Below are 20,409 nucleotides of genomic sequence, written 5' to 3' on the forward strand. Positions count from 1 at the left end.
TCATCAGGTTTCAAGGTAACCTGCCTAGGATTGAACGTGCAAGTTCAACTCAGCAGGGAAAAAATAAGAAGGCCATTTGAGCTTCCTGCCCAAGCCATTCTCCATGCCAACTTTACAGTAATAAAGTACATATTTTTATCTCTATTTGACTCCTGTATCTATTCAGCAAAAGGTAGGCTAGGATTAATCAGTACCCTATTCCAACAATCACAATTTATTACTGTATGTTTATTTACCACTCAGCAGGGTGGTTAAAGAAGGGCCGGGGCTTTGGTATTACACAATCTGGATCTTAATTCCAATTCTGTCACTTAGTAGCTATATAATGTTGAGAAAGTTAATTAAATTCTCTCAGGCTTATATATAAAATGAGGATAAAGTACAAATCTAATAAAGAGAATGGTTGTTAAGATTAAATGTGAGAACTTTTGTAGCAGTTTCAGCAAAAGAACTGGCTTATAGTAAAGCTTAAATATTAGTAAAGCATTAATAATGTCTGCCTTTCCCATTCATCATAAGCACCTTGAGGGCAGTTAGCGTCTTCTGGTTTATCCATTTCTGTATTGCACAGGACTTAGCATAATGCCTGACATGGGCACACTCTCAAAATACGCTTAACCAAAGTATTTTGTAATGCAGTTATCTGAAACATGAAAGAAAAATCTTCAACTTTATTATTTGGCTCTCAATTTTTATAAATTCAAAAGTATCCAGGGGCATCCAGCTGGCTCAGTCAGAAGAGCGTGCGACTCATAACCTCAGGGTTGTAATTTCAAGTCCCACAGAGAGTGTAGAATTACTTAAAAATAAAATCTTAAAAAAATAAATTCAATAGCATCCAATAAGAAACTGATAGTAATGTTAAAAACATACAATCATTGAGTGCTTTATTATTGCAAAACATTGTTTTTAGGTCTTTACATAAATGATCATCTTTATCACAACTATATAAAAAGACATTATTATTGGGGCACCTGGGTGGCTCAGTCAGGAGTGTCCAACTCTTGGTTTTGGCTCAAGTCATGATCCTAGGGTAACGGAATCAAGCCCAGAATTGGGCTTCATGCTGAGCATGGAGCCTGCTTGGGATTCTCTCTTTCTCTCTCTCTGCCCCTCTCCTCAACTTGTGCACGTGCTCTCTCTCTTAAAAGAAAAAGACATTATTATTATTTCCATTGTACAGATGAGAAAACTGAGGCACAAAGAGATTAAGTAACGTGCCCACAGTATGGACAGAAATGCAGAGCTGAGATTCAGATTCAAGTCGTGTTTTCAAGCATGAACTGTTAATGGGTACCATTGAATGGCTCCTTAATGGATCTCTGAATGGAACTCCTAATGAATAATCACGCTCAACTTTGCAAACAGGTCAGTCCATTTTAAATATATTCTAATTATATGAATTCTGCTTTTCTAAAAATGCTTCCTACTGTAATTAACTGCATTTCATATGGAAAAAGTGTTTCTTGTAATTTTACATTTAACTCAGGGTAGCATTAATAAAAATATCTGCATAAGAAAAAAACTTTCACTCTATATGCATTACTTTATCTAGGGGAAGTTTTTCAATCCCTAAACTTCTATTACTCCCTGTGAATCTAGGACACTGAAGGAGTCAATGATGTGCTTTCTTACAAATACCAAAATATCGCTTCCTGAGTATTTACTGAAATTTCTCCTTCATGAGAGCTTTATGGATACAAAAGAAACACTAAACATAGTACCTGATATCACAGAATTTACCATCTGAAATTATGAAACATACACAAAAGCACAGAATGCCCAACAATATAGTGCAACTATATACAGTTGACTACATTTTTAAAAAGTGAGCTTAAAAACACATAAATTGGGTATAAGAATTTATATATAGGGCTGTCCAGCTGGCTTAGTCAGAAAAGCACGTGAGTCTTGATCTCAAGGTTGTAAATTTGAGTCTCACATGGGGTGTAGAGATAAATAAATAACTTTTTAAAAAATTTACATATGGGGTGCCTGGGTGTCTCAGTTGTTTAAGCATCTAGCTCTTGATTTTGGCTCAGATCATGATCTCAGGGTCGTGAAATAGAGCCCTGTGTGGGTCCCCACAATGAGCGTGGAGCCTGCTTAAGATTCTCTCCCCACCCCCTCTTTCTGCTCCTCTCTTGCTCACGGTCTCTCAGGCACACTTGTGTATCCTCTCTCTAAAAAAATAAATAAAAAACAATAAGAATTACATATAAAAATATATAAATTTGGTTCAAAATGCTTATTGCAGTCTGTTCACAAGAACAAAACCAGAAATGACCTTAATGTCCAAGGGCAGAGAATTTAGATCATGGTACATTCTCCCATTTGTTGCAGCCATTAACAAGAATCTCCATGTAGTACTAACATGTACATGCTCTATTACTGATGGGAAAAAGGACAACGTTCAGAAGTAAAGAATGAGTCTGTCTGTGGAAAAAAAAGTGCCCTCATACATGTACATATACAGGAGCAGACTAGGAATAACTAAAATATTCAGAATTTTAACATTGTTACTTATTTATACTTTTCTATCCTGATTTTTTTTAATGAGCTTATATCTTTTAATAAGGTCATTGGTGAATTAGAAGCATAAGTCATCTATATTGCACTATTAACCTAAAATAAAAAATAGGAACGCTCTATTAATAAAACCACTATTAACATCGTATTTCCTTCAAACGATACTTACATAGCTATACTCACAGAACATAAATTTGCATTCTCTATCCCTAAGCCATAAACATTTTTCATTTTACTAAACAATAATTTACAGTAATTTCACGAAATATCTGCACCACAATCTACTTAACTATTCTCTTTATTGCTGGGCATTATAGCAATTCCATTCATTCACACACAGAAATACTATAAAAACTACTACAGTGGACATCTTAATTCATACTGCTTTTTCAATAATTGCATGATTTCCCCAAACAATTTTTACTTCAAAGGACATACACTCTCACTTTTTAAAACATAATGTGCTTACAAAAGAGAGCAAACAGAAATTGTTCAGAGAGACTGTTTTCTGCTTACCAGTTAGGCAGAATCGCTACAGCAAAGATACTGAAACAAGGAATATGCAATCCATCCCTGACCCCAGCGCTGTAAGCATTTAACTGCTCTGACCTAGCCTCCCGTTACTATCACTAATCAAAGAAATGTTTGGAGAGAGGAGAAGTCACTCATTTCATCCTAAATTGAATACTGTAATTACCCAAAGCAGAAATTATTAATTTCTTAATCACCTGATAAAACCAATTAAATACTCAAAGGAAAAGAAATTCAAATTTACTGAATACATGACTATGCCACACATTATTTGGGAAATGTTTAACTTAATCCTTATAATAACTTTTTGAGATAGTTATATTTACTTTTCAAAATAAGAAACCGATGGTCAGAAATATTAACAACTCACCCAAGGTCATGTAACTCATACGCAGTGGGATTCAAACACAGATGGTCTAATTTCAATGTTCACTGTTTTTCCAGAATGCCAAACTGCCCAGGATTAAGGGCAACCCAAGGACCAGCTATTGGCTCTGCCTTTATTATAATGATTCACTTACTAGTATTACCAGTTGGGCCTCTTAATCACATTTTTAAAATTATAGCTACAAATAAAATCTTGTTTTCATGAGCAACATTATAAAATGGAATTATCTTTACAATGATGAGGTTCTCCAAACTAAAATTCAGGATACATTGCTTAATAAGTTTTTTGTCCAATTGTAAATTCACATAAAGTCTCCCAAAGTTCTAAAATTTAACTCACATTTTGTAAAATTGATATGGTAAAGAAAAACTTAAAGGAAAAAGCATAAAACTCACTGAAAGCAGTTATTGTAATATAGGATGTCACTCATCTGCTGTGAATCCAATGGATAGGATGTAATATTCATTAAATAAAACTGAATGTTTAATTACACATTCATACATACTTGCCTCTTCCCTCCCTGAAAAATACTGGCTTACTGGATTCTTTTTTTTTTTTTTAATTTTTTTAAATGTTTTATTTATTTCTAGGAGAGAGACAGACGGCATGAGCAGGGAAGGGTCAGAGAGAGAGGGAATCACAGACTCTGAAACAGGCTCCAGGCTCTGAGCTGGCAGTCAGCACAGAGCCCGACGCGGGGCTCGAACCCACGAACCGTGAGATCATGACCCAAGCGAAAGTCGGACGCTTAACCGACTAAGCCACCCAGGCACCCCTGGATTCTTAACATATCCTAATATAATTGTTTAACTTCTAAATGTATTTATCCTACTTTATTCCACAATGGATTTAAAGCAGCCTGGAACTGTACACACATAATTTGAAATGACAGTGATTACAGGAAAATAAGTTCTGGATGGGTGAGGTTAACATACAAATGTATATTATGAGGGGCGCCTGGGTGGCTCAGTTGGTTACGTCTGACTTCAGCTCAGGTCATGATCTTGCAATCTGTGAGTCCGAGCCCCGCATCAGGCTCTGTGCTGACAGCTAGGAGCCTGGAGCCTGCTTGGGATTCTATGTCTCCACATCTCTCTGTCTCTCTCTCTCTGCCCCTCCTCCAATCACACTCTGTCTCTCTCTCAAAAATAAAACATTAAAAAAAAGTTTTTAATGTATACTATGAGGTCCTTTCTAAATACCCATTAGAGGTGGGCCTCAATTTAGGCTCTGAGCCCACTAAAGCCAACACACAACAAGAGGACACACCAGTTAAGACATGAGTCATAGGAACCATATAATAAAAACAAACTGGGTACTCAGGAGAACTGAAGAAAGGCATAATTATTCCTGTAATAAAACCAGAGAAAAGTTCCTCCTGTGTATGTTTATGAAGGAGACACTGTATAATGTGGTAAAAATGTCCTAATCAACATTCTTACACAAATATAATAGTGGGTTTCTGATGGTTCTTTTCTTAGAGCATCCATCAGTGGAGACTTTCATAAAGTCAACATACAGTTCCTTATTAGCAAAGGTGGGTGGAGAGTGCATAATAGCATGGCACTCTGTTCTCTAACAGACTTCATCAAAGAGGAACTCTTAAGTGTGTTCAGGGAAAAAGAGAATAAGCTCCAAGGTCCTCAGACAATCCTCCAGAGATGATTTTCATCAACTGAGCTTTTGATAGGTTTAGAGACACAGAGATTTTGTTTCTGCTCCGTGGCTGGCTGACACCTAACTTGCAGATTTTCTGTGCAGCAAAGTAGGGGCAGCTTAATACCTGCTACCAGTCAGGTGAGCTGCTAGGCAGAAGAAGAGACAATCCCTTAAGAAAGGCGAGGTGCTGCCTCCCAAGGACAAGTGCCCACCTACTACATTCACAAAGCATGGGAGTACAAATGACAGTACCAGCTCTTTCCTCAAAAAACAGTTCGGGTTTTCCCCAACAGAATGAAGAATGAGCAATCACCTGACAAGTCTCTGAGTAATTTGTGGGGATCAGAAATGGTTTTACAGTTTCTTTCAGTGGTCATAGATGACTTCACTAATCCCTGAATGATGTTAATGAGAAAAGAAATTGAACCCTAAATAATGGTTAAAAAGGCAAACACAATTTTTTTTGGAAAGTAATGAAAAATTTAAATACATTAAAATTTGCAGTTACAATGAATTAACAAGTTCTCATTAAGGCATCAAATTAATTAAAAATACTGAAGGGGAGAGATATCTGGGTGATTCAATGGGTTAAGCATCAATTCTAGATTTTGGCTCAGGTCATGACCTCATGGTTCATGGGATCCAGCCCCATGCCTGGCTCTGTGCTGACACGGAGCCGGCTTGGGATTTTTTTCTCTCTCTTCTGCCCCTCCCCTGCTCATGAGCATGTGCGTGCTTTCTCTCTCAAGATAAATAAACTTTAAAATGATGTGTATCTAAGGGGAAAGAAATAATCTGCAAAAACATGACATCTCTTCTCCAAATCATACAATTTGGGGCTTTTTTCCAATTGAATTCAGGTTAATTGATAACAGCCTTTAAAATGTGCCTTCTAAATAACTAAGTAATTTATATTACTAACTTGGGGAACTTTCTCTTTGCCTAGAACACCTGATACAAATTTCAATATATATCATACTGGAAATTTTTTTTTTGCACACAGCTCCCTCTATTACAGAAATCTACTTTTCCTTTCTTCTAAATTCAGGCAAATGTGCAAGTATCCCCGTAGTTTTTTATTTTTATGCTCTACCCCTCCATTTTGGAAATAACGTCATGAAAATATGGCAGATTTATGCAAAAACTAGAACTCAAGCTTTGATTTAGAAACCTCAAAAAATATTCAGAGGGTCAAGGAACTTATAGCGGACTTTAAAAACTCGTAACATTTAGGGGCGCCTGGGTGGCTCAGTCGGTTAAGTGTCCGACTTCGGCTCAGGTCATGATGTCATGGTTTATGGGTTTGAGACCCGCATCAGGCTCTGTGCTGACCCCCAGCTCAGAGCCTGGAGCCTGTTTCCGATTCTGTGTCTCCCTCTCTCTCTGCCCCTCCCCTGCTCATGCTGTCTCTCTCTCTCAGAAATAAATAAAATATTAAAAAAAACTCATAACATTTTAAACATTATTAGTTTTCTTTTACTATCTTCACTAACTCTCAAATACCTTGTTTTAATGTTTACATAACACTGATTTTTTAAAGAAATCACAAAATGAAAAAAAAATCATAAAATGATCTGACGATTTGCAACTATATATAGTACTTTTAAGTGGAATTATTTTCTTACAATAAACTTTAATACTTACAGGAAGAAAAATAGATGTTATTAACACAATTGTTACAAGTATGTACAATATGACCAGTTTCCTAGCTTTTCAGTTTTAAATATTCCTCTCAAAGAGGCTCAAAACACAAATAACATATAAAAAACCCTATCAACATATTCGTAGCCTGAATGGAAGAAGTAATTTAATTGACCACATAACTCGCCTTACGTAACTATTAACAACTTTGATACAAAATCAGTATTTTCATGAAAATCTCATACAGACAAGAAAACGTATTTGTGACAGGATTTATTAGGGACACTAGCTATGTGGCTGGAACTCAGGGCATGGGAACACACCTGCTAGACACCAGCCATTCCTGATTGGTCCAAATCTTGCTGTAAAACTTCTAAGCAACCGGAGAAAAAATGTTTTTCACAACTGCTTCAACTTTTATTAGTCTGATGAAAACTAAAATTCAAACAGTGTAGAAATTCACTTAGACATACAGTCTAAAACTCCAAACTGGGACTCCTGGATGGCTCAGCTTGTTAAACATCGGACTCAGGATTTTGGCTCAGGACATGCTCTCACAGTGAGATCAAGCCCCGCCCACTGCACTGGGTGCAGAGCCTGCTTAAGATTCTCTTTCTCTCTCTCTCTCTTTCTCTCTCTCTCTCCTGTTGCCCTTCCCTGCTCACTCCCTCTTCCCTTCTAAAAAACAAACAAACAAACAAAAAGAAAATAAAATGATTTTTATAAGATATTTCTTCATTGAAGCTTTAAAAGTCACAGCGGAGGGGTGTCTGGGTGGCTCAGTCAGTTAAGCCTCCAGCTCGTGATTTTGGCTCAGGTCATGATCTCATGGTTCCTGAGATTGAGCCCTGCATTAGCATTGAGCCCAGACAGCACAGACAGCACAGAGCCTAGTTGGGATTCTCTCTCCCACTCTCTCTCTCTCTTTCTCAAAATAAATAATCTTTATAAATAAATAATTAAATAAACGTCACAGCGGTGTCCATTACCATATTTTTTTTTACTTTATTTTATTTTTTATTTTAGAGAGAGAGAGTACAAGCAGGGGAGGGGCAGAGAGAGAGGGAGAGAAAGAATTGCAAGCAGGCTCCATGTTCAGAGCAGGGCCCAATGTGGGATTCGATCCTCCAACCCCAGGATCATGACCTGAGCTGAAATCAAGAGTCCAATGCTCAACTGAGCCACCTGGCGCCCGTTAACATATTTTTTAAATTGCAAATGAGAAATGATACATATGCATCAAGAATAATAGTTACCTCATATTGATTACAAAAATATTACATGTGAATTATTTTATTACATGTTGTATTCTTTTCCCAAGCCTCATTAGAATGTTGTCACCACAGGTTTATCTTCTCTATTTCTGTGTTTGGAAACTTCAGTAACAAACGTTTTGAAGTTATCGTTAAATAATTTTAACTCCTTGCCAGCAAATATGAAATAAACTAATCATATTACATTGTAACTATTTAGTATTACCATCAATCAACTTTGCTTTGCTACTACATAATTAAAAGGCTTTTTACAGTAATAGTGTTTATAGGCTTCATATCCAGAGAAGCATCCTTACAAGTATATGCTATGAACATGACTATCTATAGATGCGTATAACTGGCATTAATGTGCCTTCACAATTTTTGGTTTGCTTAGTCTGTGACTCTCCATCTTATATGACGTATCAGGAACACTTAATGTATTACCCCCAAGTTTGGTGGCTTAAACAAGATTTATTATCTCACAGTTTCTGTGAGTCAAGAATTGGGGAGCAGGATGCTGAGTGGCTCTGGCTCATAGTCTTCTCATGAGGGTGCAGTCAGGATGTTGGCCTTAGCTACAGTCATCTGAAGGCTTGACCGAGGCTGGAAGGCCCACCTCCAGGACGGCTGCCTTACATGGCTTTGGCAGGCCTCAGTTCTTCGCAATGTGGGCTTCTCCTCAGGGCTGCTTGGGTGTCTTCTCAACAGAGCTGCTGGCTGTCCCTGAAGTACTGGTTCTCAACAGAAGGCAGTTTTCCCCCAGGGGATATCTGACAATGTCTGAGTCATTTTGGCTGTTACACAAGGAGGGTGTGTTGAGGGGATGGGGGGGGCGTGCTATTGGCATCTCGTGGGCACAGGGATGCTGCTAAGCATCCTTCACAGCAAAGAATTACCTGGCCCAAATTGTCAACAGTGCTGAGACTGAAACACTGCTCTAGAGAAACGGATTTCTAAGGAACATTTGAAGACAAGAGCAAGATGAGGGCCACATATCTTTTATGACCTACCCTCAGAAATCACTGCATCATTACTACACATTCCATATAACAGAACAGTAAGTCAGTAAGGACAACCTTCACTGAGGGTGAAGATTATTGGCTCCACCACTATAAAGGAGAAGTATCAAATAATTTACGGACATATTTTTAAATCATTAAACATAGCAACTTGATTTTTTTAAACAAAATATTTTTGAATTTTCAAGATATCTCAGTTACTTTGGGGAATACTATACTACTTAGGAATCTTTTTATTGCCCTAGAAAAATCACTGGAATTCCATTTAACAAAGCTACTTTTGCATCCTAGTGAATGGTCTCAGCAGTATTTTGATGATCTAATCTCAAAATTTTCTATTAAGCATAAATACATGCAGTGTAATACAGAGAAAAATAAACTAGTAGTCAAAAGATCTGAGTTCTAGTTTGGGTTCTGGCACTTGATAGCAGGTGATCTCAGACAGTTTCTACAAGCCTACTCCCAAATCAACAAAATGGGGGTATAACCAGCTCTGCTTATCGCACAATGGCATTTTGAGGTTCAAATAAGATTATGTGACTACTTTATGAACTATAAATGGCAGGTAGTTTTAAATGTTCTAAGTTAAAATAACATGTTATTATAAAATAGTTTCACAATCAGCTTCCAGCATGGGGTTTAACACATAGCAGATTCTCAATATATTTTTTTAGATCTCTTATTCTCAGATTTGAGGTTGAGTAAACCCCTGAGATAACAGTAAAATAGAGAAATTAAAATATAATTGAGGGACCAAATCCTTGATCATTTGTTGTCATGATATACATAACTAAAGTATAGTTTCCACAAGTTAAAATGTACATTATTCAGCAATTATTAGATAGGCTCTAAGACTACAATCAGCAACATAATGTAGCCAAAATTTTAGACACTGAACTAAAAAAACAAAAAAAAAATCCCTTTATTATTTGTTTCCAAATCTAAACTATGAGGGAGAGCAGAAGCTATAGGTGATGTGTGTATCCTCCAGTGCCTGGAACATAATGCAAGGTTAATAAATACATACCAAAACCGGTAGTTCTTGACCTCAAGAAACTGAGAAATCTAGCTGGGGAGTCAGAATAAATACTCACATAAAGAAATCACTAAAGACTTTTAAAAGCAATACATTTGCTTCCACCAATCCATTCTATACACTCCAGTCAGATCAATTTTAAAACACTTTTCCTCGATACTTTACAACTCAAGAAACTTTAACAGCTCTCCATGGCCTAGAAAAATGCAATTAGCCCTACTCCAGACCTAGTTCTTCATTTCTGGGTGTAGGACCCAAGCGCCTGTACTAAAAGCTCCACAAATGATTCTGAAGTACAACCAGAATGAGAACCTTAACTGAGTTCACCTACCTGAGATATTCTTGCTGTCAAGCCAGCCCAACTCATAACTAATTCTCTTCGTTGTTTTTTCCTGTTACCTGAAAACATTTCCTTTCCTCTCTGAATATTACCCACCTTTCAAAATAATCTTCAAATGCGTTTTCTTCCATGAAATCACGCAAATTACAAAACCCCACAATGCCCCCACACCCCTATACACATCAATACCTTTTTATACATACTGTTCACTTATGTTTTATGTCTACTTCTTTTAGCATAAACGAATACATGTACACACGCATTTCAAACTTTCCAAATCATGCTGCCTTAGTATTAGTTACAGAAATCTTCAGGTGATTGGCTCATTCCACAACTGCAATTTTCATGACCGCTGTCATTAATCAGTGCCAACAAAAGTTTCCTTCAAATGTCACCTCCATATCTCTGAGGATGAACCATAAGTTTATGACCTCAATCTATTCGTAGGGTAGTTAGTGCTACATTTGAGATCATCCTCAAGGAATGTATAGAAAACTTATCAAGGGAAAGCAAGAAAGAGTACATTTCAATAGACTTGAAATCCAAAGGGTTAGATATTCTTGAGATCAAGTTTGGAAGTACAAATACAGACATACAAATGTATGAGCAAGACCACTGTTAAGACTGTATCAGATGATCAATTCAAAAAGAATATGCACAGAAAGTATAGTTTTTCTTTTTTTGGAGGTGGAGGGTTCAATTTATCCTATCTAGTTTTTCCTCAGGGCCAATCATTCCAAATATATAGGGTTATATAAGTAGATCTCAACCAAGGGTGATTTTGTCCCCAGGGGACACATGGCAATGTCTAGAGACATTTTTGATGGTGACAACTGGAGGTTGCTACTGGCATCTAACAAGTACAGTACAGGGATGCTGCTAAACATCCTACAATGCCTAAGACAGCCCCTCCCCCCAACAAAAAAAAATTATCCCACCCAAAATGTCAATAGGTTGAGTAATCCTAGGTTATACTTGGAAATGTAAACACAGCTTGACAGATGTTCATAAAACTGTTTTCTTAATTTGCTATTTTCTCCCATTAGCATCGATATCATTTAACTTACTGAGATTGCTAACTTCAAAGCAGATCATTCAAAGCATAAAGAAGGCACTTAGGACACTAAACTAGGAATAAAAATGAAGCAAAACAAACTTACACTGGCAAGGGAGAAAAATATTAGAAGTGTATCAATATAAGATGCCAACAGCAATATTTTACTTCTATTTAATACTAAAATCATTAGGAAGCCTAATTTTATTAAACCAAATGAGGAATATAACTAAGATTTTCCCAGCATTTGGTAGCCTGGAAAAGAAAACATAAGTAGAAATTATTATGCAAAAGTCTAAGTTCAAGAAGGCTCAAGGTAGCTAAAGTCCTACATGGATTTGACAGAAGAGAAAGAAAAAAAAGAAAAAGAAATGGCTCTTGAGGATATTAAGAATAAAGCATTTATTTTCGGGGATAAAGTTCTATTTACTACAGGGATGAGGAAATACAAAAAAGAAGAATTCGATATGACACTTGCATAACTTCAAACTAAATGTCACCAGACAGACTGAGGGCATAATTAAGGGCACCATCCCAAGTGGAAGTACAAGGCTGGGTTAAGGATCTAAAGGACCTCTACCCTCACAGTCCCCTGCTTCCCCTAAAACATAGCCTCCCTGAGCCCTGGGCAGATCAAAAGAAGAAGTTCTGACCTACTGTGGCCAAGTGCTGATGTCATCACTTTCTAGATCTGAATCATCAGATAGAAAGGCTTCTCTGACACAGATTTCCAATATATATCCTTACACAAGGTTGCCCTATATATAAAAAGTGACCAGTATGTCACTAGAGTTAAGAGAGACACAGAAGACTCTAAAAGAAAACTTCAAGGGAAGCATTAGAAACATAAAGGTGGATTTGAGATGGTGGTGAAAGAATGCAGAAAAGAACAGCTACAAAGGACCTCCAAAGCAATCTCTGAGGAACCAACAGAAACATGTCCCTTTTAGACGGAAATTTTCAAAGGCAGGCACCCTTCCTGCTTTTTGAGTTTTTTTCTTAATCTTTATAAACATAGCACCTAATACAGTGCTTAACACTGCCAATGCTGAATTAATGAATTCAAGAAAACAAAGGGGACAGTTTGTATGCTTTTTTTTTTTTTTTTTGCCCCCTTTTTTTCTGGCATGGTTGTGTGCTGCATGATGCCTACACTCTGGACCATAAGCTTGCAAAAGCAACCAATGCATACTTGTGGGCAGACTGACAGTAAAACACACATACTCACATACCTTCCTTCATGTCACAGGCACAGTGACAATACCACCAAGGCCTAGAGGTTTTGAGGAAAACAAGGAAATCTGTAACAACATCATTCAAAGTAGCAGGAGCCAACGTGTTCAGGGTCTAAAGTTACTCAGACAGCAGCTAGACAAAATAAACATTTGTTCTATTACCTTTTTGTTATGTTGCCATGGGAATCTCTGTTTAGGAACACTTATTTTCCGCAACTAGATGATAGAGCAGTTAAAAGGGGGATAGCTCCCATGAAAGAGGAGAGAAGCCTGTATCTATAAAGGCAAGGAAGACAATAAATCCTATGGGTTTTTATAGGGTCACATACATGCAGAATCTTTCAATCTCTTCAAATTAACCGATCCATTTCGATTTATTCAAGTTAACAGAGAAGGCTATGGGGCCTCACAGCTAAAACATTAGTAACAGGTAACAATAATCGGGGGAAGGTGGAGGGATGTAAAGCAGATGCAGGGCCAAATAAAACAAAAAATAAATGAGATCTGAAATGTTGGAGGAAGGTAAAAATGTCTTTTAAAGTATGACCCAACAGTACGAAAAAACCTAGAAGCCCAAAGAAGTTAGAAAACACTCAACCTGCCAGCAGGCTAATCTTCTTTTGTCAGCAGAAGTCTAGAGCTAATCTCTTTGCTCCCTTCCTTTTGGCAACAGAAACCTGAAAAAGTGAAATAAGCCCATGTTATTTAAAGAGCTGGACTGGAATACCCTGAATTTCCAGGGCCCAACAAAAATACTGGCTCCAGTACGCACAGCCTTCTGGAATGACAGTTGTGCGCATGGGTTGGGGCTATGCGCCAATTTATCAGACTCCCCCATTCTACCCTCAAGTATTATTAGCACCTCTAATGGGGGGCTAATAGTTCTTATAACAGTTCTTATAAAGCCAGGTAAGGTCCTTCATGATTCTTGTGCCTCTGCAGCCCTCCACACTCTTCTACTACTATCTTGCCCCTGGTGCATTCAGTGCTAGCCAGACAGGTCTCCTAGCTATTCTGAAGAGGCCTTTGCCTCAGGACCTTCACAATTCCTGATCTCTCACCCTGGAATGTTCTTCCCTCCACACCCAAGTCGAACCAGTGTCCTAGATCACCTCCTGCAGGTCTTTGCTCAACTGTCACTTCATCATCAAGGCCTAGGCTATCCTGCTTAAAAGTGCAACACAGCCATCCCAGTAATTCCTCTCCTTACCTTCTTTCCTTTCCCCTCAACACCAACCATCTGACATACTAAAAATGTTTTAGCTATTTAGTATCTACTTCTATTTTCATCCTCCTTAGAATAAAGTTTCTTATGGGCGGAAATTTTTGCCTTATTGTTCATACTCCATCTCCAACACCTGAAGAACGACCCATACAGAGTAGACGCTCAGAGTATCAGTAAAAACAGACAGTCCTATCCTCAAGGAACCCATCTTTCTTTCCCTTTGTTTTCACAATCCTTACAATACTCCAAAGTGCAGATAACAGGACTAAAATCTATCCGTTTGTCCAAAGCTAAAACGTAGGGGTCATCCTAGACTCCTCTCTTCTGTACACTTTCTCCTCCACCTGCAGCCTAGGAGCCAACAACTCAGAATCTAGGACGTACTGGTCAAAAGTGCAGAATTTACAGACCACCATTTTCCTCATTCCTAGAATAAATTCTTAACAGGCTGAAATGCTGGAAGACTGGCTAATTTTATATATCTTTCATACACATGCACTTAGTTTATGGAAATTTATTTACAAAAAAAATTTTCAAGTTTACAAAAGTTCTTTTTTTCTTTTGTTTTGTTTGCTGGTTTTGTTTTTCTTGTCCTGAAAAAACATGTGCGTGACTTCTAACTACACGGCAACCATGAGAGGAAATCCCTAGGTTCCAGATCAGGGAAACCCACTTTACAATGAGTTTTTTATTGAGCATTACAGTAATGATACCTCTTGGATAGGAACAAATCAATACAAAATTTCACGGTAAAGGGCAAAAATCTAATGTATTTTTAAAAGCCTGGATAAGCAACTATTTCTATAATATCCTATACTTACATAACACAAAAATGTACAGATTGTCCCAAATTTACAAAATGCACAGTGAAGAATTCCAAACCAATAGAATTCATAGATTCAGGAAATAACTATTTGCAATAGTAATTACTTGGGGAAAAAATTTTAATCTGGGCAATGAGTTCATTTTTGGTCTATCATTTCTGAGGAAAAGATGTGACTTTAACAAGTTAGGTCAGGGGCAGCTCGGTGGCTCAGTAAGGTAAGCATCAGACTTCGGCTCAGGTCATGATCTCACAGTTCGTGGGTTCGAGCCCCGCCTTGGGCTCTGTGCTGACAGCTAGCTCAGAGCTGTCTCACAGATAAATTTAAAAAAAATAAGTTACGTCACTAGCCCTCAGATTAGCTAAGCAATGACAGTGGTGGGATTGGAGCTGTACAGCCACAGCTCTATTGCAAGTGACTCAGTAACCCTTCTTCACAAAAAGAGGGATAAGGACAAACAGCACAGGAGAAGGTGTCATCGCACAACTTCAGCTGCTTATGTGTAGAAGAAAGAAGACTTCCAAAGTGTTGACACCCTAGAACCAAGTCCAAAGTACCACTGGCAAGCAAGTCATTCCTTCAGTGGATAAGTCTAGTTCTTCACCTATATAACCAGATTAGTAACACCAGCCTTCAGAGAGCCAGTGAAGACCGAATGATAATGCTTTGAATGAAAATACTTTATAGTGTAAAAGCCCATACAAATGTCAATTTATACTAAGTGAGAGTGATCTAAGCCCAGTGAATTTTTCCACCTTTGGATCCTCAGTGCCTCAGGGGCTCAGTGCCATCTGCACTGTTGCCCATGAAAGGCAAAGTCAACACACAGATCACCTCTGAGGCTGAGTTAGAGGGAAATCAAAAACAGAGTACTCTTCAGTATCAAGAAATTAAACTGGCGGAACTGAAAAGCCAGAGATTCAGAATACCCTTATTTAAAAATAGGAGCCAGCAGAAAAGCAACAGTTAAAAAAAGGGGGGAGGGATTCAATAAATAAAATGCGACTTTATAACAAACTTGACTGAATTCTTTCTTAAAAGTCTTTATATACCAATAATATAAATATTTGCCATTATCTTTAAACATTTATTGGTTGGTACTGGTAACAAGCCAATCACCTTGCTTTTAGTTACAAAGAAAAGCAAATGGGAACAAAGATCAGCATGGGCTAGATCACCACTAGAAAAATAAAGGGCATGCTCCTCTTACTGATCAGGAGTCAAGAAAGTCATCTTTGCATACTCAACAATGATGTATATTCATTTATTTGTGCCCTGGCTCATCCTAAAAGGGAAAAAAAAGAAGATTAAAAATGGTGAATAGCTAGTAACACTAAAACTTAGCTTTGTTTATTTTTATTATGTTTATGTATATACAATCTTGTTCCACAAAGCATTTAGGAAGTCAGATTTGTTATCTTAGTAAACTTTGCCATAGTCTTACTAAAAATCTTGTATGTGCTTTGTATACTGATGATAAATATAAACCACACAGCAAAATGCCTAAAAGATAGTAAGCAATCCATAAAATGTGGTTATTATTTGCATTAAATTATTATTCATATAAGCTCTCCAAGGGAATGGATTACCTCATTCTGTCTTGTTCAGTGCTATAACTCAAGAAACCTCGCCCATTACCTAGTCCATAGTTGGTATTCAATACTGTTGAATAAACAACTGACTATGACTTAAGAGTAATTCTCAACTCTCGCCTATTTTATGGCTACCAGTGCCCCACCTCCTCTAATCAACAGCAAAGGTCTGGAAAAACCATACCCAGAGGAAAGGCATTTAAGTTCCTGTTTATATTTCCTTAAACTCACCACAAAAAGTCCCCCCCCTTCTGTCTCCAAACCAGAAAATCAATGCTTCGCAACAATGTATTCTTAAACAATTTTGCTTCATTTCCCCTCACAGACAATGTACAAAGTTCCTTAAAACTTCAAGACTTGGTTTAGTTCCCTTTACCCCTTAAAAAGAAAAGGCATATTTATAAAACCTTATCAACTCTCAATTTCATGTCTGATTCCTTGATCTTTGATTCATAATTGGTTATCATACAGGCTGCTACTTACTTTTTTACTATATACTTAGTACAAATTAAAATAATGAAAATAGGCTTAATATAAAAAACACTTTTAACTTCTACATCAAAGCCATCATACTTCTGAGCAATAAAATTAGGAAATTGACACATATTTTAGTGAAGCTGCAATCCTTAAAACACTTTCAGAGATTCTTTTTTGGAAGAGACTTCAGATCCCATTCTACGAGTCACACAAGAAATTCTGTCATTACTTTATAGTTACAACTCCTATTTGACCTAAAACAGTACCATCAATCTGAATACCTAATCTTTTTCACCAGACCATGAATATAAACTCTCTTAAATTGGATTTGGTTTGATTTTGTTATTCCCTAAAATCAAATCTGCTCGCAAAGGATGAACATAGTGAAAACTAACACAGGCTCCAGAAAGGATACTAAAAGAAATTTTTTTAAAAAACGTTTTTGGCAACACCTGAAAAACTGCTAATTGAAGGAACAACAGTGAATGAGATAATGCTTACTTGTAAATCTAAATTTTGATATTTTCAATCCAAAATCAGTTACATTTGTTTATGGTCAATTGTCACATAGTATCGATGTTTTTTCCTCCACCAATATACAGATAGAGGTTACACTTTCAATCCCTTGGCAGAAATACTACTAAAAAACAAATGAACAAACCCTGCCTTCCTGTAAAAACACTTAAGAAACTTAACAGTGGTGTCTCTGAGGAAAGGAATAGCAGGGATGGGGAACAAGAAAGGAAATGAGACTTCTCACTAAATATCCTTTCATATTTTTTTAATTTTATACACTGTGAACATGTTACCTAGTTTAAAAAAATCTGTGGGGCGTCTGGGTGGCTCAGTCGGTTGAGCTTCCGACTTTGGCTCAAGTTGTGGTCTCGCAGTTCATGGGTTCAAGCCCCGCATCCAGCTCTGTGCTGACAGCTCAGAGCCTGGAGCCTGTTTGGGATTCTGTGTCTCCCTCTCTCTCTGACCCTCCCCTGCTCACGTTGTCTCTCTCTCTCAGAAATAAGTAAAGCATTAAAAAAAATTTTTTTTAATCTGTTTAACAAAGTACTTCAAAGTGTTGGATACCGTAAGCCAGAAAGTATAGCATTAAAGAAATGTAAAGGTCATTTTAATGACACTTCACTGTAAATCTGGATCTCCAGTTCCAGTGCAAAGCTAGCCATATCAACAACAGGAAAACTCCAAGGACTTCTTTTCAAGTTCACTAAACTGCCCAGAGTGGAGCTATTCTGCTTTACCATTCCATTAAAGTTTAAATATCACTGGAAACAAAAACTTGGACCTACAAAAATTAACATGTCAATTCAAGAATGAAAAATAGAGGTAAGATAATAAGCTATTAAAGGAGCAACAATCTGAATACATCTTTGAAAATTAGCAAATTAATGACACACACATGTATATGTAGCAAAATGTTGCAAATTCCCTTCAAATGTGAACTGTCATCCTATAAAAATGAGGAAAGATGTCAAGCACAGTGCCATCAGCAACTTAACTCAAGCAGCTTGAGCCAGAAAATGCAATATGATCTGTTGCTTGACACAATTGCACAATCTCAATTACCCAGAAGATTCTACCAAACAGGAAATTCATAGTGTGACTTTAAGAAACATAGGAATTATAAAGATTAACACGTCCAAAAGCCTGGAGTGTGTTCCAAAACAAAATAATAATAATAATAATAATAATAATAATAATTTTATAAAGTCCTTTCCAAATGATGCATGCGCATGAATACCCGAATTAGTTTCAGATCAGCAGCTCTCAAGTTACAGTATATCTAAAACACAGTGTAGAAAACCTAAGTTAGTGAAACATTTCAGATCCAGAAGTTTTATGATGTCAATTTCAAACACACCATGTGAATCACAGCGGAGAAGTACCTCTTCCTTCCTTTGCGATACATTCCATATCTTTACGAAAACCACGGTGTACCTCGGGCTACAAATGTAGAGAAGTTCCCTGCAAAACTCTCTAAGGGACTTTAAATAACACAGTATTCGCAAGATGTCTTGCAATAAAAAAAAAGAAAGAAAGAAAGAAAGAAAAAAAAACCATGGACAGTAGCTCCCAGCCTTGTTAGTAACTTTTTGATCTCGAGCGCGTCCAACGGATCTGAATCTCACTTGCTCCCAGTGAGAAAACTGTTTTGGTCAAACAATACTGAAATGAGCAGGGGTATGTGACTAATCAGGGAGGCCTCCCGTTTCTCCTGCTGCAGCGTTCTTACAGGCACTACCACCCACCCCCACTCTGCGAAAAGGAAATACGCTTTCAGCCGGATCGGAAACACACCGCTCAAGCTGGCACTGTGCTCGCCGAGATAAAGTCGGCGTTTCAGGCTCTATGGGTCGCTGCGAATTCAAAAGAGAATGCTTCTCGGAATGAGGTTTCGAAAGAGGTTTGCAAAAAAAAGAAGCCAAGACAGAACGCCCTTCGTCGCCAGTTTGGTTCCGACGACCGCGGTCTCCCGGCCGAGCTCTGCCTTTCGGCTTCTCCCCGCAGCTCCCAGGGCTGGTCGTCTGCCTGGAGGGCAGGCTCGGCGCCCAAAGCGGGCGCACCTCCGGCGAGGGTCTTTCTGCTCGAGGCTGGCAGGGAGACCCCTCGAAGAGACACCCCCGCCTCCAGGCCGGCCTCCGGAGCAGCAACCGTCCCCCTCCCCCCGACAGGCGCAGGGTGAGAGCCAGGGCCGAGGACCTGCACCACCGCCCACCGAGGACCTGCATCTTGCACACAGCTGATCGCCCACCCTGCGGGTGCACAGTGACGGCTGCAAGGGGTACAGGGAGGGCAGAACGAGGGCCGAAGGGGCAGCAATGCCCTCCCCCAAGGAAAATTCCTGCCGCTTGGTGCATCGCGGAGCTGTGGGGGCAGGCCTGGCTCTGGGGCATTAAGAGCCACCCAGCCCCACCGCAGCTCCAGGACCGGTGACACTCACCAGACGGAGCCATAGGCACCGGAGCCCACCGGGGACAGGTTCTGGTAACGCTCGGGCACCTCCCAGATTGTCTTGTTCAGCTCCTGCCGGTAGAACGTGGGCCTCTCCTGAGACATCTTCCAGCGGCTGCCGCGGGGCTAGGAGGTGGCCCNGCTCCGGGGCTCGAGGCTGCGCCCACCACGCTCTCCCTGCACCCTCTCCCCGAGCAGGCCGACTCTGGGCTGCGCCGCGGGACTACCGCTCCAGCTGCAGCGCCCGCTGAGGTTCCAGTGGTCGCGGTTCCAGAGCCAGCGAACAGGAGCCTCTGGCCGTACTCTCGCGAGAACAGCTCCCGGGACTCTCCGCGGGTCGAGATTTTACCCAATATGGAACCCGCCCACGGGCGGGGGTTGACGACGGGAGAGGATGGGAGGAGCACTTCTCGCGAGAAAAAGACCAACAGCTGGCGACCAGAGGCAGGAACTCTCAGGGACTGTTCTTAAGGGCGCGAAGGCGGACAGGGGGAAGGAAGGGATAAGTGGGCAACACATGCAGCGTGCGCCCCACCGTGGCCGGCGGGGCAAATGCCGGCCTCCGTGCTGGAGAGCGACCGTGAGTAATAGGATGTCGGGAAAAGAACCAGAAGATCTTAGAACTGCGGAGAGTCACCA

The 20,409-nt window shown here is 39.1% G+C and overlaps 1 protein-coding gene across 2 annotated transcripts in view; it reads right to left on the reverse strand.

The window, feature by feature from the left end:
• MAPK14 (mitogen-activated protein kinase 14) overlaps window positions 1-19,906 on the reverse strand; it is a 74,206-nt gene extending 54,300 nt beyond the window's left edge. For both annotated transcript variants that reach the window (XM_077754905.1, XM_077754904.1), the window contains exon 1: window positions 19,760-19,906. In XM_077754905.1, coding sequence (XP_077611031.1) covers window positions 19,760-19,875 — 116 coding nt within the window. In that variant the 5' untranslated portion in view covers window positions 19,876-19,906. The remainder of the gene's footprint in view (window positions 1-19,759) is intronic.
• Window positions 19,907-20,409: the final 503 nt, after the last annotated feature.

Source organism: Crocuta crocuta, unplaced genomic scaffold, assembly GCF_008692635.1.
Source record: "Crocuta crocuta isolate KB4526 unplaced genomic scaffold, BGI_CrCroc_1.0 scaffold132, whole genome shotgun sequence".
Classification (NCBI taxonomy): domain Eukaryota; kingdom Metazoa; phylum Chordata; class Mammalia; order Carnivora; family Hyaenidae; genus Crocuta; species Crocuta crocuta.